We start from the raw sequence: 27,969 nt of genomic DNA on the forward strand, positions 1-27,969 counted from the left end.
AGATGATCAACCACCTATTCATGGAAAATTTTGATACTGAGCTATCTGAAAATCCACAACCCTATTTGGCTAGTAAGATATTCCGTACACTATACTGTATTATGACTGCGTCCTGACTACTTGTATGGTTTTGAGCCTTGTAAGTATGGCCTGAGCGTCTCATCGATATACCGGAGTACCTTTCTCTCACTAATGTTCGAGGAAGATGAAGGGGCTTGACATGAAACAACGTTGATTCGCCTATTCCCTTGACATCCGAATCTTATCGATGATATTTTGAATCTATCTGTTGCTTGCCTGAGAGCTGCAGCTATGACAGAAGCTGTTCAAGCATGTCTGAACCCTCTGCATTGCCGGCATGAACGGCAGCATGTTGATTTCTTCTACATTATTCTCTAAGCGCGGAGACTCGATAAGATTCTACACCCTATTCGTATACAGCCACTTTGAATTTGCTAGATGAGTCAGTGCCATGGATCGTTGATATGCAAAGTCGATGCAGGGTGGGGTGGTTGCTTTTGAGTGCCTTAATGCATTTCAAGTGTTGCGCCCATTCTCCATCCAGTGCTGGTGTACGCAGATCGAGAAGTGCCACTAACAAGCCTCAGCATCAGATAAAAAGAAAAGTGCCAAGGGCGGAGGAGGCGTGAGAAACAAACAAGCCACCCAAAACGCACAGCCTAGTGGGACTAGGGATGTGGTCCAGGTCCACTGCGCTCATCGCTGACGGCACGATGCACATTATCAACCACTCTCTATGAGTAAAACCATGGAAAGTTCAGGGTGTCTGCCTAGCCATGGTCCATCAGTTCTCTTACCATAGGTGCAGGGTCTACTAAAGGGCACCAGAGGGGCAAAGGCACTAAGGATCAAGTGTAGTGCTACCACCAAGCCACTTCCTGCGGTTTTAAGTGATCGTCCGCACCGAGCATGTGCACATCAGGTGAAGAGCTCATCGACCCCTGGCAAGTCTTGTGCAAACCACCATCAACGCAGTGGAGCAAAGAAAAAGGGAACCCAAATTCTTCTCCTTATTGGCTGTCGCGCAAAAGACTTGACCTTTGATTCTGTGGACTCATTGATGGATACTTAAGCGGAAGTTCCCGTGGCTTGAAGACTAAGAGGTAAGCCGCTCCAAGATTGTTGCAGCTACGCCCGCCTTGAGGCCAACATGCGACTGAAGCTTCAGCACGGACATAAGACGATTCATTCGTTAGGGCCGCATAACCATTGACCAGCTAGCTTCGAATCGTGCCAAATCCAATGTTGAAGTACCGTCCCGCACCTTTTCACCGGCCGACAATTATACTTCTGGGTTCTTCCTATTATTTTACAACTTCTCAGTGTCCTTGTCCAGAAAAGAAGGACGAAAGTGTTGCAGGTGGTAAAGTGCATGGGGTGGTGACGCTGGCCGAAACACCCGTTCCATCCTCAAACGTTGCCATGGTTGAAGACTTGAAAATGCGACCCCGGGAAACCAGGTCGCCGCTCCACGTCGTCATGATAGGCCGCTCACCTCTTCCCTGTTGACTTTTTCTTTTTCCACGAGCTGGAACAGCCCATAGCTGGCCCTGGCAAAGGGACGCACAGCACAAGTTGACCAGTACCTTCCACATTCTTACAGCATGACAATTAGTCAAGCGGGGCTACGGCCGTTAGTTGGCTAAAAGACATAGTTACTCGACTAGCACAATCTCTTAGCAATGTTATTTTTGAGCATCTAGGTGGTTAGCCCGTGCCAATCAAATCCGCTTCTCGGAGCAAAGCAATTGCAAATGCCCCATTTCAATTAATTCCGACTACCGTGGCACGTTGCCACGAGGCTACCGTCGCTCTGCCTGGCCCGCTGCATTACAGCGGGTTCCAGGGACCAGGATGAAAGCGCGGTGAGTTGAGTGATTTAGGGTCCACCAGGATTCCCAGGACCAGGGCGTAGGACTTGACTGCATGAACATTTAAAAGAACAGCGGCGATGTGGAGACGCGTCTTTCTTGATGAAACTCCATGGGTATTTGCTCTCTCAAGCCAAATAAGTGTTGATGTCCAATGCTTAAAAATGGGATCGGACACAGCCACTGTTGTGCTTCGACAGAGTTTAACCTGATTTGATGCTTTCGATCAAACCAGGATCATGCCATTGTAGTTTGAAAGCTAGACCCTCTTACTGCATGACAGTGTGAAATACGCACCCCACATTGCAGACGGACTGCTCTTCGGCGCAGGCGGTGGGACTGGGGATCCCCCCTTGCTCGTCCGCCAGCCATCGGTGTCATGCTCACCATCATGGAATCAATATACCTCCGTACTCCATCTGACTGCGACACTCACCGACCGACCGACCGGCCGACTGTTTTGTTGTTTGAGGGGTTGAAATCTACAGAGGATGCGTATGTTGCACACCGTCGCCCGTCTCTTTGGGCATAAGAGTTCAATCATGTTGGTCCAGCAAAGCTTTATACATGTTGATGGAGTACCCACAGCCGCTATAGCTTGACTATTGATTTTTCTACGGTATCGGCCCTTTGCATTTCTGAGGGCCATCGCCCAGAATGAGCTGTGATATAAGCTACTCACTCAGCTTAGAAACCTCCTTACAGTGATTGCTCTCCAGTAACGTATGGCATATGACGGATGCCACTTTGTTTGGGCGGCCGAGTTGCGTAGTTGCCGGAGAAGGCAGTGAAAGAGAAATGAAACAGGCAAGGTTTTTAGCCCCTCTTCAGTAGTAATACGTTTGAAAAGAAACTCCCGAACAAGACATAGTTGGAAATTCAGATGACGGGAGAGGCAGGAAGTCTTGACTCTAAAGGGACCCCTCTCTATCAAACAAGGGGCATCTTCAACCAACCCTTTACCCGTCTCGATCTAGTCTTAGCTCTCCGTTTTAAGTGCAGATGCTGGGGTCATCCTTCAACTAAAGTAGAGTAGAATCAGATCCCTAGCACCCAAAGCTCCAGGTCCCACGATTTATCCAAGGGAAGGAGAAAAAAATCACCCAATTGCGCTCCTAGTCATCGTTTCGCATTGACTCCAAAACGCTACCATTCTGCGCTGCAAATCTTTCCCCGTATGATGCGCATTGCCAGATTCGACACTTTATCGACGTGACGAGTCTCCTCCTCAGTGTTAAGTGATATATATCTTCCAGACGTGCTCGACCACAGACATTCGACATGAGATGACGAGCCTGCCTCGGCACTGGATTCTTATCTTGAGCTTGAACCCGCGCCGTTTGCCCCGTAAACTGCTATCCAGTGCATGATGAGTGGATTCCTTCCGCCGTCCTCCTCGTCGCAGACTGGCGATGACCCTTCACTCTTTAACGATCCTCGAGCGATTAGTGGCGAAGCTATTGCAGATTTCAACTCGCAGTCATTTACTCCTACACTTCCACAGGCCTGGGATCCTTCACAAGCTCATCTCCAGCAGCCCGTTCCTGTGACATTCGAGCACGCTTCCAAAGATACAAGCAAAGGCAAACGCAAGCAGTCCGGCACAGAACATATAAAACATCGCCGGACAAGGAGTGGGTGTTATACTTGCAGAAGCAGGAGGGTCAAGGTTCGCTAGAGTCTCTCCATTCACACAAGTTTGCCAGCATCCATTCCCCCACTAACGATTCATGTTTGCAGTGTGACGAGACGCATCCTAGGTGTGAGAGTAAGTTTCTCTCATTAGCACGCCTGCAGACTCGGGCAAACCACTCACAATGTTTGTATAGGGTGTCGAAAAGGCGGTCGCGAATGCGTATACCCCGAAAACGTAGCAGGGTCCAAAGCACCTGGTAGTACTACCACGAAATCAACACATAGCAAGCCCACCTCCATTCCTGAGGAAGGTTCCTCTCCGGATAGTTCAGATGAACAAGACAAAGAAACATTGCTCGTGGACCTCGAGGAAGCACACTCTTCAATAGAGGCCCTGGGATCATCTTTGCCTTCTGGAAGCAAGCATACGGTATCACGTGCGTCCGATAAAGATCCATCTGTCCATACACAACAACAAACGGGATTTACAGATACGCCGGAGTTATCCCCTTCCCATCAGGAGGGGAGTCCAACGCCTTCTACAGACGGCTCGGCCTCGTACACGGGTTCTCGGTCAAGTACATCTCGCACCCCAGCCAAACATAGCGCAAGCTCGCCAGACACTTCAGAGACCAGCAACGTCAGCCATTCAAGATGGCCGCATCTCCGCCCAGACCTTCAGTATTATTTGGAATACTCCAGAAGCTGCCTGAGCCACCATCATTATTCATTTAAGCATGACACGGGCAATTGGATGCGCACCACTTTCCTTGACATTGCTTCCAAGAACGAACCTTTGCTATACGCTGTGGTCGGATTTTCGGCGTTTCAGCACACTTTGCAACAGCCAAATGGCCGGATACAAGACTTCCTTGGGTACTACAACAAATCCGTGTCCCTCCTCCGAATGTCCCTCCAACGGAACCAAAAGCATACCACTGCCACGTTGTTGACCATTTTGCAATTAGCTACGGTAGAGGTATGTTACATGACGAAATACCAGACGTTTTTGATTTTCTCTTCTTATTCATTAAATTTCTAAGAAAAAAAAAAAAATTGCGAAAGCTGATCTTTGTTTCTATGCAGGAGTTCCTTGGTGACTGGGTCAACCTCTTAGGCCATCAAAAGGCCGCATATGAGATATTGACGAAGCTATATAATCCCCAGACGATCTTGCAGAGTGATACGCAGCGGCGGATTCTCAACTGGTATGCTCGCTTCGATCTCTTCGCTGGGCTGATGTCTGGATATGGGACTGTCCTCGGCCGGGAATGGTTTTTTTCTATTCAACAATTCTTCCTGCAACAAAGCCAGCAAGATCCAAACGATATTGATTCCAAGATTGAGGAAAAATTGGCCAGTTCGCGTCTTTTGGCCACTGACATGGCACAACTCTTTGCCAGTAAAGCTAGAGAGACTGTGACACATGATGAGTTTCTGCAGGGCCACGAGCAGCTCTCACAGAGGTTCATGTCATGGCGGGATAACATCGACCCTGCGCTGGTTAACCCTGAATTCCTTGTTAACGAATTCAAGGACTCTCCACCTCTAGATCCGGATGACATAGTCAACCCATACCTCCCGGGTATCCTTTATCATGGTCCATTGTGGACAATGAATTTTGCGTTTCTGGACTGGTATGCTATCTGGCTGATGTTTAAATATCAGACCATATTGCACCTGCAGCTTCCACCATCTCAGGAGCTTGGAATGCTTGCCATGACAATGTGCCAATTATTTGAAGCTATCGAATTATATCCCCACAAGCCCCCGGGAGCAATGATCACTGCACAAGCAAGCCTGGGCATTGCTTCACTGTTCTTACCAAAGGATGACCGCCATACAATGTGGTGCCGCCGAAAACTAGCAGTAATTGAATCTACGGGGTACGTGAGCTGAACTCTTTTTGCGAGTAATTCTATTCTGCCTCCAAGACAGCTGTTTTGCCGTCATCATCGTCATCATCATCCCTACATTATATCTTTGATTTTCAGACTTTCAAATCGCTAACCTCTGTGTAGGTGGATCTATCCTCAGACTTTTCGCAACAGAATGTCTACATTGTGGTCCGAACCTGATGTTGACCACTGGTGGCTCCCCAACGACGAAGGCTATTCAGATATCCTCCGATCCATTCGTGCCTTTGTCCAAGACAGAACAGCCAAGCCGAAAGACCATTCCAGTGAAGACGTCAGAGACATCAAGGCCATTTTCGGCAAGATGCAAGTCCACAGTAACCCCGGCAGCCCTTCGGACGAACGAATGTCAACCATCTCAAGTAATAGCGCTACAATGCCTTCTACATCTCCTTCCGCTTCAAATGTTGATACGTGAGGCGATCTTTGACAGCGATGCCATGAGCGTTCGGCGCTATTTCACCAACTCGTGGCTTCGTATCGCTTTTAGACTCTGGGCGGGGATATTCCTTTTTTGTTCCCCCTCTATTTCACGACTTCGCCCCTTACCGTGACTTTTAATGCAGTCGGCGCCGTGTATGCTTATTCTTCTATACATTTCCGCACGAAGCAACATGTCGGATCCTTGTCCTGAAGTCGTTTTTCTTGTCCTTTCTTTTCTTTCCCTTTTCTTTTTTTTTTCGAATATATAATCTTTATCCTCTTTATCTTCTTTTCTTTTTTTCGCTCCTTCCCATTTCCTACCTCTCTCGGCTCTACATCTCCAACTACGTCCTCCTATTCTTCTCCATTCATCTTCCCTTTGATTTTGTTTATTCTTAACATCCACCATCTCACTCTCCCCACTTTCAACCCTCACTCATCCCATCTCATTTCCTTTTTTCCCCCTCTTCTCTAACGTACAAAAGACCCCGAGTTCGTATTTTCTTTCTTTTCTTCTTCTTCTTCTTCTTCTTTTCAAGATACCTCCCTTGCAATGCTGTCCTCGGGCTCCTCCTCTTCTCTCTCTGTTCCCCCCAATTCCTTTCTCTGTCTCTTTCCGTTCTTTCCAAAGGAGTGGACAAATCTGTACATATATATATCCCTCTTTTCCCTGATGACAGATCCAATTATCCAATTATCATGGGGCGCTCCTGGTGCCACTTGTTTTATTTTTTTAAATTTTACACACCCACTCTATGGGTACAACGTTACAAGGATATCGTAGTAGTATCATATTTTATGCAAAGCGACAAGAAGGTCAAAAAGGGGACAAGCTATCTTCCACATCAAAACTGGAGGGGAGTGTTAATGATGTTAGTCAGTTACGTTGGTAACTATTCCACGATTAGACAAGTCTCACTGTAGTCATGGACGGTATCTGAGAATTTGCATTGTCGAAAAAAAGCACTGAATGCGTAATGTGAATTTAGATAATAGAATCTCCTCAACTAAAGACACAAGATGGTAAAATAACGACACATCCGTGAATCCTCCGAGAAACAACAAATTCAATGGGAAGGGGGAAGGAGCATGGTATTTTAAAATTGGTAAAAAGTTTAAAAAGGTAAACTGGACAAACAATATCACCGGACAAAGTGAGGGAACGGCCGGAGCCCTCGGGCGATGCGACCACGAGAAGTCAGAGTCAGAGCCGGGTTGTTGCTCTTGTTAATGTTGTTTTTCCAGAAAGTCATTCTAGGCGCCCTCGCGGATCTTGCGATAGCTAGCCTATTGAAATAAGTCAATTCGCAATTCATTCGAGCCGGGAGATTGTTATATCTGATGAACAGGAAACGGTGCGCCAAAAAACAAAATAGTGTGCTAGACTTATTCAGCAAAGGATTCGTGACGACCCACCTCCTGCTCAACTTGGAGGCCATCAACCACGGGCGCGAGCTCGCTCAAGATCTCATATGCTTTCTTGTGATATTCGAGCTGCGCGGCGATCAAGTCGGCAAGGTTTCGAAGAGGTTCCGGAGTGTCGAGGACCTAAGAATAAAAAGAAATAAAGTTCGTTAGAGATACGTGACTTGGGGTAGGAAGGGCAAACTGCATCTCTCAAGCAGAGACAGTTTGATTCAGCAATGGCTACTCACATTCTTCATCACGCCAACAGCCTCCTCGGTCTGGCCAACGAACTCGTCCTCGGCTTGCTCAATCTCAACGCGCTGCTCCTCGGTCATGTGTTCCTCGTCATGCTCATCACCCCTTGCCTGACCCGGGAGGGAAAAGGCCGCGCCGCCATGCTTGGCCTTTGCCTTGGCCGCATCGAGCATCAGTCTCGAGTTCTCAACGCCCTTCCTTGCTCTGGTTGCAAAGTTGATGTTGGTGTTCAGGGTGGTGCTCCATGCAGCCAGGAAACGGCTTTGGATCTGAGCATCCTGCGCTAGCCTGGCCTCGCCGACCTTCTCGCAAGCCAGAGCGTATTTCTCAAGTGCAATGGCAAGAGGATCCTCGCCGGCGCCGGCGCTGTTGCGCTGGATGAGCTGGGAACTCGCAAGGGAAGCTCTGCCAATGGCGTGGTTGAATGTCTTTGGTTGAGGCTTCGCAGTTGGCGGGGCCGTGAAAGCAGCTTGAGCCTCGGCCGGCGTAGTCGCATTGGACAAGAGGTGCACTTTCTCGGTGATGGTGCGGCCAAGATCGTTGAAAGACTCACGAATGTTCGGAGGGTAGTCATAAGCTTCGTTTGAATACTGCGAGCTACATTGCATAAAAGAAGATATCAGTCAGTGATATATCCTAGGAGTTTATGGATCTCTGCCTCCTCGGAACAGAAAGTGTAGAATGTCCCAAGCACCTGCTTGGAAGGGATCGAGATGGGGAAAAATAAAGCTCTCATGCTTGGCTTTGCTTACGTGACTTGGAGCATCTTCTGGTGAACCTGCTTCAGCGCATCCACACGCTTCTCGAGCTCAATGTAGTCGGGCGGCAGCTCGGTCTAATTGGCGGTGCATGTGTCAGCTTTCTGGACGGTTCCGAAACAAGGCGTACGGACGATTCAGGTTGTGAATCCAAGGGACGGGAATACGATAACAAGGGTGATGTGACCGACCTTATCCTCGACCTGCCCAAGCTGCTCCTTCACATATTGCTGAGTTCTGGTCGCAAAGGGAGAAAAGGTGGCACTGCGAAAGAGCTTGAGATTAGTGGAGAGCGACACTATCAGAGGGCAGTGTTCTATGAGCGACGCACGAGAAATTCTTGCCGAAAGCCTGAACCTTATCCATATTGAATTGATTTGCTGATGTCTCACAGTAGTAAAGCAGAAACGGGGGATGATATTTTATCGTGTAATGTAGACAGGTAACGTTAACAATCAATTTGGGCAGTCTAGGTGGTGAGCGGTGGGTTTACTGGTGGTACGGAAGGTTACCGAGGGGATCAGGCAGGGGAGCTGTGACGCCTTGTGGCTGTCTCAGGGCCCTTCGGCCTCCTAATAACCTGGCGACCTTTTCCCGACAACCCTTTTGTTATGTTTGGCTTTATCCCGCAGATCCCAATGCTTGTTGGCTGGGGTCAGTACACAAGGTACCGCTGCGACCGGGAGTATCCACCACCACCCCGAGCGTCCAGTCATCCACGTAGGCCGATGTACCACAGTGAAAGCCCAGTGGAAGCCCTGTGAAGTGAACAGCATCTGAACAGGCAGCAATGTTCATATAAATGAATGGGGCACAATACACCTCTAACTACATGATTTTCTACTCCAGCCATTTCTTCTATTCCACCATCGCAAAGGAAAATAGAAATGAAGGAACGTACCTAAGGTAGCTAGCATGCTTCTACACAATAGGTAATGTCTCATGTGACTCGTATGCAAGAGGAAGGCACTGCATGCAGGTTTCCTTCATGCAGAATTTATGCAGAATTTATGCTTTCAAAATATTTGATACAGAAATCAGAAGTCTACTGTTGGTAAATTATTCACATGGTTTGAGATCATTCTGCAAGGACATTTCTGATAATGCGTCAAAACATAGGCTAAAAGTAGCGAGGAAAGCCTGGCATGTGGCTGCGACCATATCATTAGAGCTTTCAGACTCCGCGGCGGAACTTCAATTGTACATGAGCCTCAGTATGATGAAAAGTGATAGTATTGGAGCAAAAATGCTACAAAATACAAATGATTGCACCTGAGTAACTAACTAAACAAATACCAGCCAATGCATCTTTGGGACAAAGCAGGCTGGAAAGGATCATATGCAACCGGAACAGAACTTGAACGCAGCAGAAAATGCAGAGCGCAAAAGATATTGTGTCAATCAACTTGCATGACTTTGATGCCCTACATTGAAGTTTTTTGAAATAGAGAAAGAACGTGCAATGCTTTGACGGAGAAGGAAGCTGCCATTGAACAAGCGGCGCGCTTAGTCGACGACGCCCGGGTCCTGAACGGAGCGGGTGTATGAATAGCTCTGGCTGACGGAGTAATAGTCGGATCCCGAGTATTGCCCAACGTTTGTGCTATAGCTCTTGTCCCAGGGTTGGGTGTAGAGAGAACAGTAGGTGCCCAGTGCTTTGCCGTTCTTCGACAGGACGTACGCATTGAAGAAATTCTATTCGACGGCACATCAGTAAGGATCAATAAATGTGGTCATTGGGAAACTTACGCAAGGCTTGTAGCTACCACCAGTAGCGTGAGTACGATCATAATCCTCCGTTGCGTCACAGGCGGCAGCACACTGGCCGGCATTGAAGGCACCCCGGAAAAATTTCACGCCAATATAAGTATCAACCTGAGCTCCTGTGGTGGGGTCGGTATACAGGGGTGCAGCGATGGCACCTCCTAGCTCCGTCGGACCATCATAGCCGCTATATGGTGGTGGTGCCTTCTTTTTGTTGTACCCTAGAATACAATTCAGAAAAAGTCCCATGATTCAGGAATACCGGTAATAAGCAATTAAAACTCACCATTGGACCCAGCAATCACAACCTGGAACTGGTCACGGTATCCGCCCATATTTGAGGCCGATTGTGCCGTGACGTGAGATCCCCAAAGTGTGCATTTGATGTTGGTAAAGCTCGGGGGATTGGGGCAGGCGTCTGCAGGATTCACAGAAGGATCCCTTTCGAAATAAATGTTGAAGCCATAACATGAGTCTGCAGCGTCACAGAGTTGCTGGCATTGAAGCGGGTCATAACTCTGGAGAGTATACAGACCGAGGTAAGAGGGTAAGCTGACACTGCCCTGCAGATTTGAGAAAACATTGTTATAGCCGTTGGGGGTCGGCGCATTAACTGCAGCCAATGCAAACACGGTGTTTGTAATGAAAGCATCTGTGGTATCGGAGGTGGGTTTCGGTCCGTAACTAACAGCAAAATCAATAAGTAAATCATTTACAGTCATGGAGACTAATCTTACCCGTCAGGTTGCGGAGCGCAGTCGTCATTCACTCCGTCTCTTTCAAAGAGGCCAAATTCCCATCGTTTAGCTAACGGGCTAGCAGTGACAGCCGCGGCAGCCGACTGCGAAGCAGTGGTTGGATTGTAACTGGCAAGGTCAGTATCTGGGCCGGAGAGAAGCGTCTTCGTTCTGCTTACGTGACAGGCTGCTCAACGGCAGTAATGGGTGGACCGGTGACCGTAGCCGACGGTGCAGAGTCCACAGCGTCGAAGTCAATGTCCTGCGGATGAGGTGCCGCTCGGGCGAGTCCGTGCAAGAGGGCAGCGGCGATGAGAGCTTTCCGCATGTTTGATGAAGTAGAGATGATATAGAGAAGTTTTTGCTCTGTTTAGATTTGTTGCCGGAGCTGGTGATGGAGGAGGAATGGAGACGAATTCTGGGAGGGAGATTCACAGTCTTTATATAGACAATTGGGGCCCAATATCGGCCGCAGCATGTCCATTGATCTCCACAAGTTTATTGCAGCTCAATATTGGCACGCCAAGTGAATTGGAGGACGAAAGGTCTAAGCCGGCAATTGATGAACGCCGATGGCTTTCTCGACGCCATTCAGCTCCAGAGCAGGCGCTGCTGCAAGCCCTCAAGAAGAAGATGGGGACCCGAAAACGAGGTGCAGCGCATCGTGCATGCCTTTTGGTCGATTCTAGACTGCATCCACAAGGCAGTAAGCATCAGGGACAAGCTGAAGAGGAAAATGAGGAGCATGGATCGGTGAGAAGCCACGGCTTGAGGCCCAACTCACATCAGACCATGCTCCAGGGTACCACTCAGGCCATGCAATTTTGGGCTACCCCACGGGGAAATGCTTTCCAGAGAAGCCAAAAGAAACAGCATTGGCGCCATTTTTCATATTAGTGGGTGTGGTTGACCAGGGTACGAGGCACCTCTCTGTTATTTGCGAGGGCCGGAGCTAGCTCGCATCTCAAAAGAAAAGACAGTTGGATATGCGGAAGATGGACCAATGTGAATATTCGCGCTGTATTCTGAATTGAATTGTCGTTATGACCCATCACAGAGAGTGGAGCCTTTGGTCGTTCAACACCACCGGCACAAGCATTACCCAGGAATTTGCGGATAGATTGAGCGCCTTTGCTTCCGTCGTGGGTCCTGCGTGACTGTTCATCGAGTATCACGATAATCAAGGCTGGTAGTTTGTCTCGTGGGTCAGGGGCTGAAGGCATGAGCTTGAACCAAAGTGTTTAGGGCAGAGCAGTAAACAAGCCATACCCCTGTCGATGCTTCAACGCTACTTCCCATTTTGGACCGCAGTGACCCATGTGCTGGCCCTCGAATTCCTATTTGAGCCTTTTGCGGGGGATCGCAGCCGGCTAGAGTGCGGCCGTGCGAGTTCCGCCGAAGAAGTTATGCGTGTTCGTGGCCAGGGTGCACGGTTGAAGCAGCATACACGAAAGTCATTGCAGCGAACTACCAGCAAGGACAGACGGGGTTTCCTGAACCTGGGCTGCAGGCACGGGCAATCCACAAGAGAGGCCGCTGGTCGGTAATTCATATCATGCCTTCGCAGTAAGATGACGCCGCTGTGCTGGACGAATCATACCATGCGTCAGTTATGGATGAACTCAGGTTGATTTCTCGAATCTCGTGTTCTATGCAGATACGTTGCTTGCGCATTGTGATTCTGTCGGCCAGTATGATAATAATAGATTGACATCGTGTTCTTCTCACCGAACAAAGGCCCAACCACAATAACCTGGCCGTCCTCTGCAGCGTATTATGCGGTGCATGTACGTAATTTCCTTGGCAATCTCGACAAAACGGTGCTTGAGACAGGGCTCATCTTGAGAGGAAATATTCAGCTTGCGTAGCCGGAGCATGGAACTCGGGGTTGATCATCTCCATTTAGCCAATCACTTTGCGGCGTGGTTCGCGGCATCCGACCATTATACTATGGAGACGGCCAAAGGCACGTTGTTTTGGTGCGTGGGGTCGTACGCCCGTTGCAGCTTAGGCAAGCCTGACTATGCATCCAGGTCGGCGCCGGTGGAATCAGAAGGGCTTCAATCAGACTATCCGCTAAACTCAATGGCGGATTAGCTTGCTAGGTACACAGACATGAGCATCTTGTCCCTTTCTCCGAGCTGAGCTCTTCTTGGCTTGATCCCACTCGAGACAACGACACGGGCGCCAGGAGAGAAAAGTCATTGGTGTCAAATCTGTGAGCAGCTGTCAAAAATACGGGAGATCTTCCTTTGTCTCTACCCTTGGCCGCAATAAAAGCATGCGAGGGGTGGATAAGTCCCCTGGGGTCCATGTTGTTCGCGTGTTGAACCCGTATGACGTTAGGCCTGTCGGTAAGGGTTGGCCCGAAGAACCAGAAATAGAAGTCCACTGTACCTTTACTCACGGCAAATTGATCTCAGTTACGTCGTACGGATTACGAGAGGTCTTTGCTTATACGGAGTACGGCTCATGGACAGGGTCTTACTTTGTTTTTGATGCTTACTCCATTGGCGTGCAAAATCCTTGTTGACCCTGTCATTTTCACTCAAGACTCTATGCAGGTATCATTTGCAATTTAGAAAAGAAGCGGGGCGCCAGGCACACAGCAGTTAGGTAGCCTACGTCCAGAGGTCGTAGACACGGAATTGCAAGCGACCACAGAACAAAGCGTTACCTTGGTGAGCACCAGGAATCCCCTCCCGCCACTTAACTAGCCAGGGCGCTTGCGAATCTAGGTAACTTTCCCCGTCCCAGGGGCACGATGACCGTAAGGTGAGGCTCACGCTGAGATTGATAATAACATTACCCTGTCCACCAAATGATCGGCTACAGTTGGTTGTGGGCCAGCCACAATAATGCCCGATGTGCTGATTTGCTGGAGATCAGCTTTGCCCAGTAATATCGCCCGACCTGGTCTAGTTACGGCGAAGCAGTTATTTACAATCTTGGCAGGCCGCTTTTGCGCGCTCATGACAATTTATCGCATTACCGGAAAGAGACCAAAAAGAGACGGTGTCATGGCAACATGGCTGCTTGAGGCGGAGACGCAGGCGGTCAAGATAATGCTGCCTCAAGCCATAACCATCCACGTGAACGTAGTTTGCGATAATCGCATCCGAAAAACCTCGCCGGCTCAAAGGGCTGGGTGTGCTCTGCTGAAAAGGTAGCTAAGTGTGGCGGATCTAGAGCATGAAAGAGCAGCCTCCACCGGGGCTCTTCAGGTGCTCAAGAATCGCCTGTCTGGTGCGCCACAAGGCCGGTCGTTCGCTGGCGGAGAGTAACGTGACTCTGAGTCCCGTAAGTCAGTGATGATGATGAAGAAGATGTGGAGACTGAGGGGGAAAACGTCCGAGCTCTACAGTAGTACGTACAGTTCAACTTTGATTTGGGCCCTTAAATCGGTCTAGTGTCGGTTGTCAGGAACCCGAGACTGGGGTTCCGAGGTTCCCACGCGATCCAAAATATAGACCGCGCTTGATAGCTCTCGGTCAGCTCCGAGCAACCCTTGGATGGATTCTTCTCTCATTATTAGGGTCCTTGCTCACGAAAAGAGCTCGCTTGGAGAATCTGAAGGCGGTATGACCTTTTATGCATCGTATGCTTCAAGGTTAGGCTAGCTGATATACGCCCAGCGAGTTGGTGCTGTACAACAGAAGCCGGGATCTAGTGAGACTTGGGCTGCGGATATCGCGAGATGTTCGAGCAGGAAAAGTTGTCAAGCTTCGCTGTCAGTTTCTTTGCCACCGCAGCTGAACTTAGACATTAGCTTTACATTCATCCCTCTGACTACGCTCTCGTTTATTCAGTCTTAAAAATGCCGCTCGGGTTACGGGTTGTCCGCATACTCTAGTAGACAGTACACAAAAGCATCAAGGACCGTATGCAAGTGGCGAGACAGACATGTTTGCCTTCAACTGCACCCCGCAATCAGAAACCTTCAATCAAATCATGATGAATTGATGTTATACAGAAAGTGCTATTTAAGTCTGAAAACAAGGATGTCCAAAGTAAAATTTCTGTAAGTCAAACATCGTCGGTGAAAATATAATTGGTAAATAAGTTAGTGTACGTAAGACAGCATAAATTTGAATGCAATGCATATCCAGCATTACTGAGAGGCCGCCCTACCGCGGCTACTGGCCAGAGACGGATTGATTGGTTGCCCATGGTCACCTGCGCCGTGACCTACACTCGGTAGGCTCGACATGCCTTTTCTACCGTGAATTTAGAGAAAAGGTTACGATAAGTTTGAAGCGCCTAATAAATGAATTGCGAGATTGAGAAACCTACAGGCAAGCATTTCAAGAGATTAAGATATATGTTTCCAAGTTCATACATACTGTACGTTTACTCCAACCAATCTCTATCGACCCTTTTCCCTCTAATGGTTTTCTGCGCCCGCTTCACCGCCCAAACAAAACCCAATTTCTAAGTTAACAAATGATTCTGAAAAATTGAAACATCCTTTCAATCCCCCAGAACGACCCAAGTATTCAAGGGACCAGTGCTGATAAGATCCATAGCGGAAATTCCAATTATCATTAGACAGCTTCAGTCTCTCACAAGATGGGGAGAAAGTCAGTTGATCTCTCCTAAGTTGATGTACCGGAGCGCATGCTGCAAAATGGTTTTCGTTGTACGGTGTTGAATGCAGTTCTATGGCATTACACACCGGAAGCACGCGGAGATTCACCGATTGATCAACTCGCGGCCAAAAAGAGCAATCACCCCATTGTCACCCACCACAACCATCCACTCTCCGCCGACACTCCATGCGATCTGTCGGGCTGCGAAGCTGACTTTTGGTACCACAATGGAAGAATGTGCCTCAATTACGTTGAAGGGGTCAGAGATGTCGTACTTTCGAGCTGCGGCAGCAGGACTGGCAGCAGGGATTGCCGACTGTCCGTCATTGCTACCTGGCACGATGCTACTTGACGTAGTGGATGCTATGCTCGTTTCCCGTTGAATGCCAGGCGGTCTTCTGCCTCGCTTTATTGGAAGGCGAAATGGAACATCGCCATTAGGATTATATACTTCGAAGCGCTTCAAATCCCAGAAATATACCTTACTATTGGTGTTGCCAATGGACAAGACCGGGTGCATCCCTGGGCTGTCAAAAAATCCGAAGCGCATGTAAAAGAGCTCCGTCTGAGGCGCTTCAAACTGCAAAAGACGTTGGTATCCTTCTCCAAAGGCGGATTTCGTCTCCCGAAAATCATGACTCGTTGGAGCCGTTTCTGGATTCGGAAACGGTTTTCCGGAGGAAAATCCATCAATTTTCCAAAGCACAATTTTCCCCTCTTGGGCAGATTTCGAGAGGATTAAATCATCGAAAAATCGAATACTATCCTCACCAATCAGACTCTCAACGTGTCGCTTCTCTCCTCGGGGTTTTTGTTACTCACCAATCGACATAGTCAGAATGGATTGCCATTGTAGAGAAATGCGGGTAGTGTAAGATAGTTGTTTTATCGCTGCCAGCGTTCTTACTAGGCAGCTCCGGTAGGGCCCACTGGTACCGAAATAAGCCTCGAAGGAAATCAAACATCTTGATGGCGACCTACTAAATTGATTATACAGTCCATTCCTCCAGATACGAGGTAACGTCCGGTATGATGAAACGCCTTCGCTCTATTAATAAGGTGATGTATAATGGGAATAAAGCAAAGCGAATCAACTCACAATTGTCAAAACGCCTTCCTTATGTCCCTCGCCCGCACATATTACATTGCAAGGGTTGGATTGGTGATTCGAGTCCAAACTCCAGATTCGTATAGAATGGTCCATTGATGCGGAGGCTAGAATTGAAGGGGAAGAAGGGGATACCGCAAGATCTTCAATTTCCTGGCGGACATGAGTGTCGAGCTATTGAACGGCAAGCCGCCGCAACGAACTTACATTTCCATGGCCTATTAATGTCTTTGCAGAGTTACAAGACGATCGAAGGGAATTTATTTTTAACGCAGCAGAGGATCACTTACTTGGACAAGCTGTCCGGTTTTGACATTAATCACTTTGACTTTTGGACTGGTCCCGGCCACGCAGACCAAAGGCTCCCCTGTCTCAAGATCGCGGCTCCAGACACAGCTGTTGAGGCCAGCATATTGCTAAAAGACAACATGTCAGCAAGAACAAGTGTTTCGAGATGGGCTAAGCTTACATCTTCGTCTCGAAACCATTGGAGTATTTCCGCCCCCTTTTGTTTTCCAGGCAGGGGACGACAAATGATTGTCTTCGACATTAGCGTTGGCATAACCACCTACTTCTAGCATAGAACGTAGCTCACCTCACGACCGCCAGTTACAGCAAAAATGGGGTCAATTCCGGGTGCAGTATATGGATAAAATGCTACTCCATAAAATGGTGCTGCGGCGCTTGGTCAAAAGGGTTCCCGAAGAAGGAAAAGATCGAATCCTTTGGCTGGGGTTGAGCTTACTTTTAATGTCGGAGCCTTGACCATTGGGATACAGGTTAGCATTGGATTTGACAAGAGGAGAGCTTGCGGGGATCATGGTACACCTAGCCGGAGAGTAGACCTAAGTTGGGGGAGGTCCCATTCATTGGGAGACATTTTGAAAGTGCACCTCTTTATGTCGCCCAAAGAGACTTATCAATTTCAGAATATGAATTATGCCACAGATGTTGGCCTTCATTTGATCCGGACCGACTGACTTTTCTAAGATTCCATGACACACATCTCCTGATTCTTGGTCTAAGATTAAATCATCCCAGGGTACAGAGACAACCAAACCCACGCATACTTTGGATAATTTGCACGTATTTTTCTTGTCATTCAGATAGAATTGTCCATGATCACCCTGCTTTCCCTCTTTATGAGAATGGATTAACGTGTTGGTTGCAGTCAACAAACTGCTAACAAGGACGCGTTCTGATTGGCGTTGAAGATTCTCGTCTGTACGGAAGGCCATGCGACCTTGTGATGCAGCTCGCTTGGACAGAAAGATTATCTGCACCAGATTTCTGCCGCCTGCTACGGCACAATGTCACCCAAAACTGTAAATCAAATTTTTACTGTATTCAGGCCATAGTACTGCTCTTGCATTGATTGTACAGTTCATGAAAAAGTGTTCTGGGGCATTTTTTGCAATGTAGAACCATCTACGTAGTGAATCCCTCCAAACAACATCTAAGAGTTGAACCCTCTATCGGAGTACGTCGACCCTACAACGTTAAATCTAGGCGGTGGCAGTATGACGCAACCGACTTGCAACTAGCTACGTCACGAGACGACTAAATACAATCTCCAGTTCACCCCGTGTCGGGATTGGGTAATTTGCGGGAGAAGAGGCACTCTTACTCGGACTGGAACTGCCCTTATATATCAAATATCAATGCCAGGAATGATCCAACAAACGCCAATTTCTCATATTTCCGGACCAATTTTGGAGAGGCTCACAAGTGTGCGCATGGAGCTGACCACTTTTCTTGTTCTTCGTACCCGTAGATCGTCGATCTGACAAGAAAGGGAACTCTGTCAACCTTGAAACGGGCCTTGTAATTGGTAGTCGCACTTATGCCGGGTTGGTGCCCTTTTCCTCAGTCGGATGGTCGTGCAGGTGCCTCCAACCTTTGCGCCCTCGCTCCCCAGTGGATGATCGCCTTCCGCGTAGTATTATTCTTTTTTGTACGTAGGTGCATTGAGTTACAGCCGTTTTAAGTGGAGCAAGAGTGAGCACCAGGTTCGAGCTTTTGCGAAGGGCCGAGCTCTGCAGTCTCGCTATTGGTTTTGCTTGGTCACAATTGTTCGGGAGGAACGTCGTAGCTGCGCACGCATACCCACCTTCCTTCAACCCCTTGCCCAATTTCCACTGCTTAGCGGATTTTTTGTCTGCACATTCAGCTCTCTGCAGTATCAACACTCTACCAGCGAATCGCAAGCTTGCGGTCTTTCCCCCCGAGCAACGGCCCGGTTTCTTAGGGCGGGTGGAACGCAATGATATTTCCCAAATCTGATGACTGACTGCCCGCCAACAGCAGCTTTGTCTCACGAGATCGCGATTGAAGTCGAACTTTAACGCTTCTACGGTCTCATCTGAGCGGGGCTCTTCTGCCCGGATTACTTAGCACCGCTTGACCCGTTCATCCTCTCCTGGCCAGCACTTTTCTATCCATTGTTTGTCAAAAAAACCCAACTTGCTTAACCTCTTCAGCTAGGGGCATTCGAACCCCACTTCAGAGCTTTGTGTGGAGCAACCTGCAGTATCTGATTCTCGTTTTGTACATACTACTGTACTCCACGAAGGAAGTCAACCAGCTCAGAATCTGCTGCACAACTTTCAGCGATTGCAACATCTTCTTCCTTGTGAAGACAGTCTGAAATCTAGTCTCAACCTCAACAGCTCCATTTCGCCCACACAGGAGCCAGACGAAGCGTTTTCTGAGAAATTATACAGAGTACCGGGGCTTCAATCACGATAAAATGGAGTCGACTTTTATCACTATCCATGGTAATTTTCCGTCAACCTTTTGCTTTGCTGTTCCCCCGTCACTGACTTGTTGCCTTTCTTTCAAGATCTTTCTCGCGATGCACGCATCCTTTACGCTTCTGACTCGATCGCGGACATACTCGGTTACTCGCCTCAGGAGGCGACAGGAAAGTCTTGCTGGGAATACTTCCACCCTGAGGAGATACCTTTTGCAAGGGAGGTTCACGGGCGAGGAGTAAAGCTTGACAAGGCCGCTGTCTTGGCCTATTGCCAGATCAAGAATAAAGATGGACAGTGGGTAGGATGTGAATGCTGTTTTACCATTGCGTATGATGTCCTGGTGGCTTGCACAAGCATATATCGCCACGGAGCGAAGAGTGAAAGTAAGTTTATGATATGGCGCCCCAAAATCTCGCTCTGAGAAGGAGTTTCGATGAATCCACTGATGTTGCAAGCGTCATACTAAAACCACTCATTAGAGCGAGCTGTAGAGGCTCCTATCATCAGGCGCATGTTCTCATCTTCTCCGAAAGATCCTCGCTATCATATGCTTACGCATCTGTCTACCAAATTCTCAAAGCAATCAAACACACTGTCTCACGAGCCTCGCGCTACTTTGTTTTTGAACAGATTCACCCGCACTCTGACTATAATGTATGTCTCTAACGCGGTTGCCAGCGTTTTGGGAATATCCGCGGAAGAAATGCGGGGGAAAAGCTTTTATTATTGTATACAAGAACGCTGCTTGCGCGAGGCAATTAAATGCTTGGAAAGTGCCAAAGCAAATGACTCGATCGCATATCTTCGTTTCTGGTTTAGAGACCCTCGCGAGGAAACACATGCGGATGACGACACGAGCATGGAAGAAACATCCAGCAATCAAAGTAGCGAGGACGAAGAAGGTGGTGTCCACCTGGAAGACCATCTCAATGGTGGCGAAAGAAGGCGACCACCATATCCTGCCACTTTGGGACGACGCGACCTAGGATCGTCTAGCGACAGCACAGAAGCAGGCAGCCGTATAAGCAGCACAAGTACCTCGGTGCAGTCCCATTCCCTGTCATCGGGAAATAGCACAGATCTAGAAGGCGCCTCTGGAGCTACCGTCTTCGATCAGACAGGAGTTCCACAGTCATCTACCTCCTCTCTGCCTGCTTCCTCAGGCGAAACCACCGACTCGAGTGGTCGGCGTGCTGGGGACATCGAACTTGAAGCCGTGGTGTCTTGCACTTCTGATGGGTTGGTGGTAATTCTGCGCCGAGCTAGGCCGGCTATTCCTGACCCCGTACGTCCGTCGGCACCTAACCCCTTCGCCAACGGCCTCTTTGCTTCTCCATGGACTGCCGAGCCTATTTTACCGTCGTACGTTCCGCAGCCGCAGCAAGCCGCGCCCAATATGTTCGTCCCAGCTTTCGGCCCGAATGCTGTTGATTCCCAAGGTGTCACCCATCATTACGGATCCGCGACCGAAGATCTCATGAACTCGATCAGGGAGATTGCCGTCTTTGCTTGGGCATTGACTGGTATTAACGGCTGTTTAACTGAATACACTCGCGGTAAACCCACGGGTTTCTCCCAACCGCCTGATGGCTTTCCTGTCTGGGTTCCCGACCAGACTGCAAGTGAACGGATTCCCGGTTTCTATCCACAATATGCAGACAATACCGCAGGAGGTTACCCACCTACGGCTCCTTACGGAAACAATGCAGTAAACAGATGGGCGCATGGTAATCAAGGCAACGTGCAATCAACCTATCCTTTTGGGGTAACAGACCAATCCCAATCCTTCAACCCCACCGGTTCTGGCTATAGCTATGATTCCGCCAATCAAAGACGGGGTCATCATCCACCCTGAACTCGTCCAGGCACTTGAAGTCCTGGGCTCTTTTATTTCCTCAACATATGATGACAATGGTCAAACTCAAACAATGATCGCCTCCAGCTCGACTGCAGTACTTGGGTTGAGTGGAGCAGTATCACTCGAGTCGCATATTACGCCATCGATCAACGGGTGCCAGAACCGCCACACAAATCGCAGTTTACAGAGTAAGATTTGTCAACGCCTCTCCCATGGCATCCAAAGCAAGTAGTTCTTTCCGTAACTTCTCCTTCGCCAGCACATCGCCTGCAAGCGAACTCTTCGCCCTCGTCTTCTTGGCCGCGGCATTCGTGGCATTGAACGCTCTGCAACACGGTGCCATAGCCTTCACATATACCACACTGAGGATGATAGCGGCCGGCGCCATCACAGCGACCGCATACTTGCAAAAGTCAGTGTCTCGCCTTGTGTGATGCAAAGCGAATATCAAGCGGGAAGAGAACATCGTAGGGATAGGGTCATGGCTCCTACTTACGAGGCATTTATAAGTCCGGCCTGATATGTCGAATAGGACTTAGATACAGCGACAATTTGTGGAAAGTGTATAAATTTGATTTTTTTTTTTTTTTTTGGTTGTCAATATCCCACGTCAAGAGGATCAGTAAATCAGGTTTGGCCGAGAATTTGTTACTGAAGACTATGGAAATATATACTCTCCTCGAAAGGGAACAACTTTATTATATTACATTTGCATGTTCTGTATTCCGATATATCATTTGTACTACCAGATATCGTGGCTGATATCTATTCGCTACTTAAATTTATATGTCCGGTTGCTATCAGCTTTATCAACCTGTCCAGCGGTGAGGGGCACACAATAGTTCCACAAGCTGGTAATAATTGACACTGGAATAACGTAATGTCCTTCGTAGCGCCGCAGTGGCCTAGCTTCTCGCGCTCCTCGACGCTTAAAAGAGATTAGCTCTAGCTCGCAATGCTTGACAGATCTGGCAGCACCATGATATGCATGATGCCTGATAGCAACTCAGCACCCTCCACTAAGCATTATCTAAGATGGCATGGAGCTCTTTCATCATAGCAATATTACATCCTGAACCCTTCGCTCCTTGTCTACGATCAGCCTGAGCTGTCTTCCCTGCTCCCCCATGAACACGCCCTTGCGGAGAGTATCCGTGAACAGCTCGTATGCAGGGTAATCTGGATTTTTTTTTTTAAGAATTTAGTCAGATGTTTTTCGATAGTTGTATAAATCACATTTGACCATGCTCATAATCGTGTGCTGTTGACTTACAGCCATCGACAAATTTAATGACTTCTTCGTCCGTCATCCCAACGCCTTTTGATAATCGAAGCGCGGCTTCTTGCTGAAGCCTCCAGTCATACACGAATCGCGTGTCGGTAGCGTCCCTGGTGTCTAAAGTTAGCAATACGTCCGGAGAGGTGAACTGATAACTTGAGATTTACAAATGGATCAGAGCATCTAGCTGACTTAGAGGATCAAAATGTTAGCTTTGGTATATGGCTGAATGTGGTTTATTCGTTTCCAAACTAACTCTGTCAGATGGTCGTAATCTTTGAGCCTTTCATTGACAAACTCTAGATTATTAAGTTGATGTTTTCCCAATGTGCCTTGGCCCTCATTTTTGGCCGCTCGACGAACGGCGTCCTCCCACTTGGCCTTCAGCTCGCTGCTGGGGATTGCGCGAAAAGCAACACACCAGCCTTCGAAAATGATCACTTGCACAGGGTTTTCACCTGCTCTATTTACTTGGGCCCAAGTACTCGGATCGGTGCGATCTCCTTGTCCATCAAACGCAGACTTGTCATAGGAAGGGATTTTGGTAAATTTCTGTTCTGCTAGTGCTTGAAAAGTACTCTGGGCTAGTACAAGATCGTGGGTCCCCGGCTCGCCACGATGTTGGATCAGTGGATTTTGAGGATGGTGACGAGCTAATTCCAGCTGCTCTTCATGTGGAAGGTAGAAATCATCGATAGATAGAACGACTGTGGGCAGGTTGTATGGAGGGGACCTAAGCGTCGAACATAAAGCAGACACCTTGAATTTGCCAATGAATTACACGGTCAGTCAAGATAAATGCTTGATCATTTAAGAGAAACAATGCTGATCTAGGCCAAGCAAAATTTTCTGTTGCAAAAGCAAACAGTCCATCATCATGCTTTACATGCAAGAAACATAGCACAAAAAAGACAAATATTGGGACGGGTGCATGACATTGAACGAGGCTGAATTTGGCCGGTTTGCGAATCGTTGAGAATGAATCAACCGCTGGTCCAGCTATGAGGATCGCAACCCGCTAGCTTTTTTGTATTTACCTACCAAGGTAGTTTTCCCCACTCCTTGAATCCCGTTGATACCTACAAAGAATGGTGGGGGATGTTGATCTCCGCCATACTTTCTCTGGTGAAGCTTCAGCCGCTCGAGGATGAAGGGGATGCAGTGGGGTGATTTGTCATCGACAAAAGGAGACATCAAGATAAGCCTGTGGCGCAAGAGCTAAAGGGTACAGGAAACACTTATTTGTTCGAAATGTGAACAAAGTGTAAGTTACTTGTAACTCCAATGAGTAATTGCAATTCTGTGTGATGAGTTTGAGAGATCAAACCTGCCTCGGGCGGTGGAACATCGGGACAAGTCCGAATAAGTCCGAGCTCGTGACGTACAGCTGCCGGTTTGGCCAAGAGATTCATCCATTTACTTTTAGTAGCGACAACCTGAACTCAACCCGTCCAAGCACTAAAAACAAAAGTACTGAGAACTTCCAATCCTCCCACCCCTGACACTTGGCCCGGATTGGCGTTCGTTCGGCTTTTACCCCACGTTTTCATGTGACGAATGCTTTGGCTTTCATTTCATGTCGCCATTACCTCGCATAGACCTTCGTTCGGTTGTTTATGCCTTATGTTACCAACTTACAAAACCTTGCACGTTCAATCTGGTTAAAAGCCAAATAATTGCCAGCAAGAAAGTGAGAGGGAGAGAGAGAGAGAGAGAGAGAGAGAACAAAGATCACAAATAAATTACATGCTTATTTATTATTTTCTATTGAATAAGGTTTCCCTTGTAAAGACCCTCTCCTTCAATAGCCGGCGCCGCCTCGGCTTCTGCGAACGGAGTGAGTTTCGACCCTGGATAGTAGTGCAAGGTCCAATAAGCCGAGGTTCACTTTCGCGGGCTCGACACTCTTGATCCATTATACACCTAGCTTTGGCTGACCTCACCTCTTCTTTCTAAGCTTTCCAACAGCTGATAATACTTCGCTTTTTCTTCATCAATGCATTTTTGTATTCTCTGAGACCTTGCTCTGAAGCTGTACTCTATGTAACATCTTTCCAATATGTCTGAACTACGTTTCGACAACCAGACAGTCGTCGTGACCGGAGCAGGCGGTGGCCTTGGTAAAGCTTATGCTACCTTCTTTGCGTCGCGAGGGGCAAATGTCGTTGTTAATGATCTAGGCGGCTCCTTCAAAGGTGAGGGAACGTCGAACAAGGTGCGTATCTAAAAATATTTTGCTCATTCCTAAGTGTCCGTGAATTTCGAGCTACAAACTTTTGGTCAAATTATGCACTAATACAGCTCAAATTTCCAAGGCCGCCGATGTCGTCGTTGAAGAAATCAAGGCAGCAGGAGGTAAAGCAGTGGCAAACTACGACAGCGTGGAGAATGGGGAGAAGATTATCGAGACTGCCATCCAGGCCTTTGGCCGGGTAGACATTCTTCTAAATAATGCTGGCATCTTGAGGGATGTCAGCTTCAAGAACATGAAGGATGCAGACTGGGATCTGATTATGAAGGTGCACGTGAAAGGCGCCTATAAGGTAGATCCAGAGAGCCCATGACATCGCAGAGATTTTAAATGTCTAATTTGTTGCTATAGTGTGCACGAGCAGCATGGCCGTACTTTCGGAAGCAGAAATACGGCAGAGTTATAAATACTGCATCTGCAGCGGGACTTTTTGGAGGCTTCGGACAAGCAAATTATGCAGGTCAGCTTTTTCTCCAATTTTCATCGCGAGTTCTATGCTAAGCAGAAACTGTAGCTGCCAAGCTTGCACAAGTTGGCTTTACGGAGACTCTGGCAAAGGAGGGCCTGAAATATAACATCTTAGTGAATGTGATTGCGCCCATAGGTAAGCATTTCCTTTCTCCATAGACATCTTTGCCTGGAAGAAAATCAAAATCAGATCCCTTGAGCTCTTTAATGTCTGAATCCAGCTTATCGAGGTCAAAGAAAGATAATTGGGAAATACTAACGCTTTCAAAAGCTGCTAGCCGCATGACTGAGACTGTCATGCCTCCAGACGTTCTGGAGAGTCTGAAACCAGATTGGGTGGTTCCGCTCGTCGCCGTACTCGTACACTCATCGAATGAAATCGAGACCGGGTCCATTTTTGAAGTTGGCGGTGGTCATGTTGCCAAGATTCGATGGGAGCGTGCCAAGGGCGCCTTACTCAAGACCGATTCAACGCTCACCCCTGGAGCTATCCTCAAGCGCTGGAAGGACGTTAATGACTTCTCAGAACCAGAGCACCCGCAAGGGACAGCCAACTTTATGGAGAAGCTAGAAGAAGGGTTGAAGCTCTCCAGCAATGATCCTGGTGAGACGCTGGACTTTAAGGGAAAGGTGGCACTTATTACTGGTGCCGGTGGAGGGTGAGTACCTGAAGGTTCCTATTGATATGCGCTCTACTGATTCATACCTAAAGTCTTGGTCGCTCCTATGCACTTTTATTCGCTAAACTTGGAGCTTCCGTCGTGGTAAATGATCTTGTCAATCCAGATACCGTCGTGCAAGAAATTAAGAAGCTGGGAGGAAAGGCTGTTGCAAGCAAAGCTTCTGCCGAAGATGGCGAAGTCGTTGTCAAAGCCGCTATCGATGCGTTTGGGCGCATTGACATCTTGGTCAATAATGCCGGGATTCTTCGCGACAAGGCATTTGCCAACATGGACGAGAAACTGTGGGATCAGGTCGTTGCCGTTCACCTTCGAGGCACATACAAGGCTACCAAGGCTGCCTGGCCCTACTTTTTGAAACAAAAGTATGGCAGAGTCATCAACACGACTAGCACCAGTGGCATCTACGGCAATTTTGGTCAGGCAAACTATGCCGCAGCGGTGAGTCGATTTCCCAGTATGGTCAAATCTGGAAAAAATTGCTAATATCGGTTTCTCTACAGAAAGCGGGCATTTTGGGCTTCTCTCGCACCTTGGCTCGTGAAGGCGCAAAATACAACATCTATGTAAACACGATTGCACCGAACGCAGGCACGAATATGACTCGGACAGTCATGCCTGAAGAAATGGTTCAGGCCCTCAAGCCAGACTATGTTGCGCCACTTGTGGTACTCCTTGCCTCTGACAAGGTTCCCCCTCCGCCGACAGGTGGGCTTTTTGAGGTGGGAAGTGGCTTCGTTGCCAAGACAAGGTGGCAGCGCAGTGGCGGACACGGCTTCCCGATAGATGTGAAGCTCACTCCCGAGGCTGTTCTAGAACAGTGGACGCGCATTATTAACTTCGACGACGGCCGTGCCGACCATCCCGAGGACCCTCAAGATGGACTGAAGAGTATCATGGCGAATTTTGAAAATCGTAGCAATGGCGGTCAACAAGATTCTGAGAATGAATTCATCAAGAATATTGAAGCAGCCAAGAAAGCCGATGCAGAAGGCACTGAATTTGACTACGACGACCGTGATGTCATTCTCTATAGTGAGTTTCACTGAGCTTCATTGGGCCATTGTTCCTTTCTTTATATTTAAAGCCATGAAGGCCTCATGCTAATACTAAACTTGTACAGACCTCGGTCTTGGAGCCAAGCGTACCGAGTTGCCGCTTGTCTTTGAAGGAGACGAGAACTTCCAGGTGCTCCCAAGCTTCGGTGTTATCCCAGCGTTTGGAACGAAGGCATCATACAACTATGATGACATTGTACCAAACTTTTCTCCCATGATGCTCTTACACGGTGAACAATTTCTTGAGATTCGCAAATTTCCGATTCCCACTTCCGCCTCCCTCGTCTCTTACGCCAAGCTTGTCGATGTTATCGATAAAGGCAATGCCGCCATTGTAGTTTCTGGGATTACCACAAAAGATAAGAATACCGGCGAAGACGTCTTCTACAACGAGTTCACCACATTCATCCGTGGGTCTGGTGGGTTTGGTGGACCAAAAAAGGGCATCGACCGGGGGCCTGCGACGGCAAATTACAAGCCGCCACAGCGGAATCCAGATGTCGTTGTCGAGGAGAAGACTGTCGAGGAACAAGCAGCATTGTATCGTCTGAGTGGCGACCGCAACCCGTTGCATATCGACCCAGAATTCTCCAAGGTCGGAGGTTTCAAAACTCCCATTCTGCACGGTCTCTGCACATTTGGCATTTCAGCCAAACACCTCTTCCTGAAGTTTGGCCCGTACCGAAATATCAAAGTTCGCTTTGCCGGGACAGTGCTGCCAGGCCAGACTCTGCGCACAGAAATGTGGAAGGAGGGAAACAAGGTCGTTTTCCAGACCAGAGTTGTCGAGACGGGCAAGATCTGCATTGCCGGAGCGGGAGCAGAATTAGTAACTGATAAGGGAAAGCTTTGAATGATGCATTGATTGGGTTGTTGCGTGCCATATATAAACAAAAACCGCCGCAGGACGGTTGAAGCTGGGCATATATGCTATTGAAAGAGATTGATAAGGTATTCAAGTTGATGTACCCTTTGTTTGCTTTGCTTTTTTGGGGTTAGCAATTTGGTAGGTAAATCTCGAATACCATTCTCTCTTTTTCGAGATGATCAACATGCGCAACCTAAAATCATTGTGATTAAGCGTTTCCATTGTCTCGCACAATGTAGTACCCATCGAGTCCACATTGAACCCTAA

General features: G+C 48.2%; 8 protein-coding genes across 8 annotated transcripts; 4 read left to right on the plus strand and 4 right to left on the minus strand.

Moving 5' to 3' along the window:
- Positions 1-3,261: 3,261 nt before the first annotated feature.
- Positions 3,262-5,861, plus strand: L228DRAFT_265867 (hypothetical protein; the record flags this gene model as incomplete). The annotated part of the gene is made up of 5 exons (XM_018334775.1): positions 3,262-3,561; positions 3,633-3,660; positions 3,722-4,506; positions 4,614-5,413; positions 5,549-5,861. 5 exons carry the CDS (start codon positions 3,262-3,264, stop codon positions 5,859-5,861), a joined length of 2,226 nt encoding a protein of 741 aa, XP_018190953.1.
- Positions 5,862-6,785: 924 nt separating this feature from the next.
- Positions 6,786-8,755, minus strand: L228DRAFT_75788 (meiotically up-regulated gene 64 protein). The gene is made up of 6 exons (XM_018336834.1): positions 8,618-8,755; positions 8,478-8,550; positions 8,281-8,363; positions 7,522-8,125; positions 7,253-7,414; positions 6,786-7,153 (listed from the first exon to the last, which is right to left on the minus strand). The coding sequence occupies exons 1-5, from the start codon at positions 8,650-8,652 to the stop codon at positions 7,253-7,255; spliced, it is 957 nt and encodes a 318-aa protein (XP_018190954.1). The 5' UTR covers positions 8,653-8,755; the 3' UTR covers positions 6,786-7,153.
- A 1,037-nt stretch (positions 8,756-9,792) lies between these two features.
- On the minus strand, positions 9,793-11,115 carry L228DRAFT_265869 (hypothetical protein; the record flags this gene model as incomplete). The annotated part of the gene is made up of 5 exons (XM_018334776.1): positions 9,793-9,981; positions 10,036-10,271; positions 10,337-10,734; positions 10,788-10,916; positions 10,967-11,115. 5 exons carry the CDS (start codon positions 11,113-11,115, stop codon positions 9,793-9,795), a joined length of 1,101 nt encoding a protein of 366 aa, XP_018190955.1.
- Positions 10,983-11,874, plus strand: L228DRAFT_75817 (hypothetical protein). The gene has a single exon (XM_018336835.1). The coding sequence runs from the start codon at positions 11,193-11,195 to the stop codon at positions 11,682-11,684; it is 492 nt and encodes a 163-aa protein (XP_018190956.1). The 5' UTR covers positions 10,983-11,192; the 3' UTR covers positions 11,685-11,874.
- A 3,220-nt stretch (positions 11,875-15,094) lies between these two features.
- Positions 15,095-17,404, minus strand: L228DRAFT_280643 (WD40 repeat-like protein). Its single transcript, XM_018335805.1, has 9 exons — positions 17,230-17,404; positions 17,080-17,159; positions 16,954-17,025; positions 16,775-16,900; positions 16,692-16,712; positions 16,476-16,637; positions 16,358-16,417; positions 16,199-16,305; positions 15,095-16,137 (listed from the first exon to the last, which is right to left on the minus strand). The coding sequence occupies exons 1-9, from the start codon at positions 17,303-17,305 to the stop codon at positions 15,480-15,482; spliced, it is 1,362 nt and encodes a 453-aa protein (XP_018190957.1). The 5' UTR covers positions 17,306-17,404; the 3' UTR covers positions 15,095-15,479.
- Positions 17,405-19,233: 1,829 nt separating this feature from the next.
- On the plus strand, positions 19,234-21,095 carry L228DRAFT_265871 (hypothetical protein; the record flags this gene model as incomplete). The annotated part of the gene is made up of 3 exons (XM_018334777.1): positions 19,234-19,261; positions 19,327-19,623; positions 19,720-21,095. 3 exons carry the CDS (start codon positions 19,234-19,236, stop codon positions 21,093-21,095), a joined length of 1,701 nt encoding a protein of 566 aa, XP_018190958.1.
- Positions 21,096-21,809: 714 nt separating this feature from the next.
- Positions 21,810-23,705, minus strand: L228DRAFT_244238 (P-loop containing nucleoside triphosphate hydrolase protein). Its single transcript, XM_018331872.1, is given in 6 exon segments — positions 21,810-22,308; positions 22,352-22,355; positions 22,368-22,487; positions 22,545-22,568; positions 22,634-23,136; positions 23,419-23,705. The coding sequence occupies 6 exon segments, from the start codon at positions 23,569-23,571 to the stop codon at positions 22,300-22,302; spliced, it is 813 nt and encodes a 270-aa protein (XP_018190959.1). The 5' UTR covers positions 23,572-23,705; the 3' UTR covers positions 21,810-22,299.
- A 731-nt stretch (positions 23,706-24,436) lies between these two features.
- Positions 24,437-27,687, plus strand: L228DRAFT_252370 (NAD(P)-binding protein; the record flags this gene model as incomplete). The annotated part of the gene is made up of 8 exons (XM_018333686.1): positions 24,437-24,592; positions 24,693-24,920; positions 24,980-25,088; positions 25,143-25,232; positions 25,368-25,755; positions 25,809-26,217; positions 26,280-26,811; positions 26,900-27,687. The coding sequence occupies 8 exons, from the start codon at positions 24,437-24,439 to the stop codon at positions 27,685-27,687; spliced, it is 2,700 nt and encodes an 899-aa protein (XP_018190960.1).
- Positions 27,688-27,969: the final 282 nt, after the last annotated feature.

This window comes from Xylona heveae (assembly GCF_001619985.1).
Source record: "Xylona heveae TC161 unplaced genomic scaffold L228scaffold_2, whole genome shotgun sequence".
In the NCBI taxonomy this organism is placed as follows: domain Eukaryota; kingdom Fungi; phylum Ascomycota; class Xylonomycetes; order Xylonales; family Xylonaceae; genus Xylona; species Xylona heveae.

Bases quoted from the DNA above. Each gene is read 5' to 3' on its own strand.
- L228DRAFT_280643 (XM_018335805.1), bottom strand. From the start codon at position 17,305: ATGATCCCCGCAAGCTCTCCTCTTGTCAAATCCAATGCTAACCTGTAT. The intron at 16,901-16,953 runs GTAAGCTTAGCC...GTTGTCTTTTAG, and splicing joins AATGGTTTCGAGACGAAGAT to CAATATGCTGGCCTCAACAG. The intron at 16,638-16,691 runs GTAAGTTCGTTG...CATGTCCGCCAG, and splicing joins CATTAATAGGCCATGGAAAT to GAAATTGAAGATCTTGCGGT.
- L228DRAFT_75788 (XM_018336834.1), bottom strand. From the start codon at position 8,652: ATGGATAAGGTTCAGGCTTTCGGCAAGAATTTCTC. The intron at 8,551-8,617 runs GTGCGTCGCTCA...GCTCTTTCGCAG, and splicing joins GCTTTCGGCAAGAATTTCTC to TGCCACCTTTTCTCCCTTTG. The intron at 8,126-8,280 runs GTAAGCAAAGCC...TATGCAATGTAG, and splicing joins CAGAAGATGCTCCAAGTCAC to CTCGCAGTATTCAAACGAAG.
- L228DRAFT_244238 (XM_018331872.1), bottom strand. From the start codon at position 23,571: ATGTCTCCTTTTGTCGATGACAAATCACCCCACTGCATCCCCTTCATC. The intron at 22,569-22,633 runs GTTAGTTTGGAA...TGATCCTCTAAG, and splicing joins GATTACGACCATCTGACAGA to TCAGCTAGATGCTCTGATCC. The intron at 22,488-22,544 runs GTAAATCTCAAG...TTTAGACACCAG, and splicing joins CTAGATGCTCTGATCCATTT to GGACGCTACCGACACGCGAT.
- L228DRAFT_75817 (XM_018336835.1), top strand. From the start codon at position 11,193: ATGGAGACGAATTCTGGGAGGGAGATTCACAGTCTTTATATAGACAAT.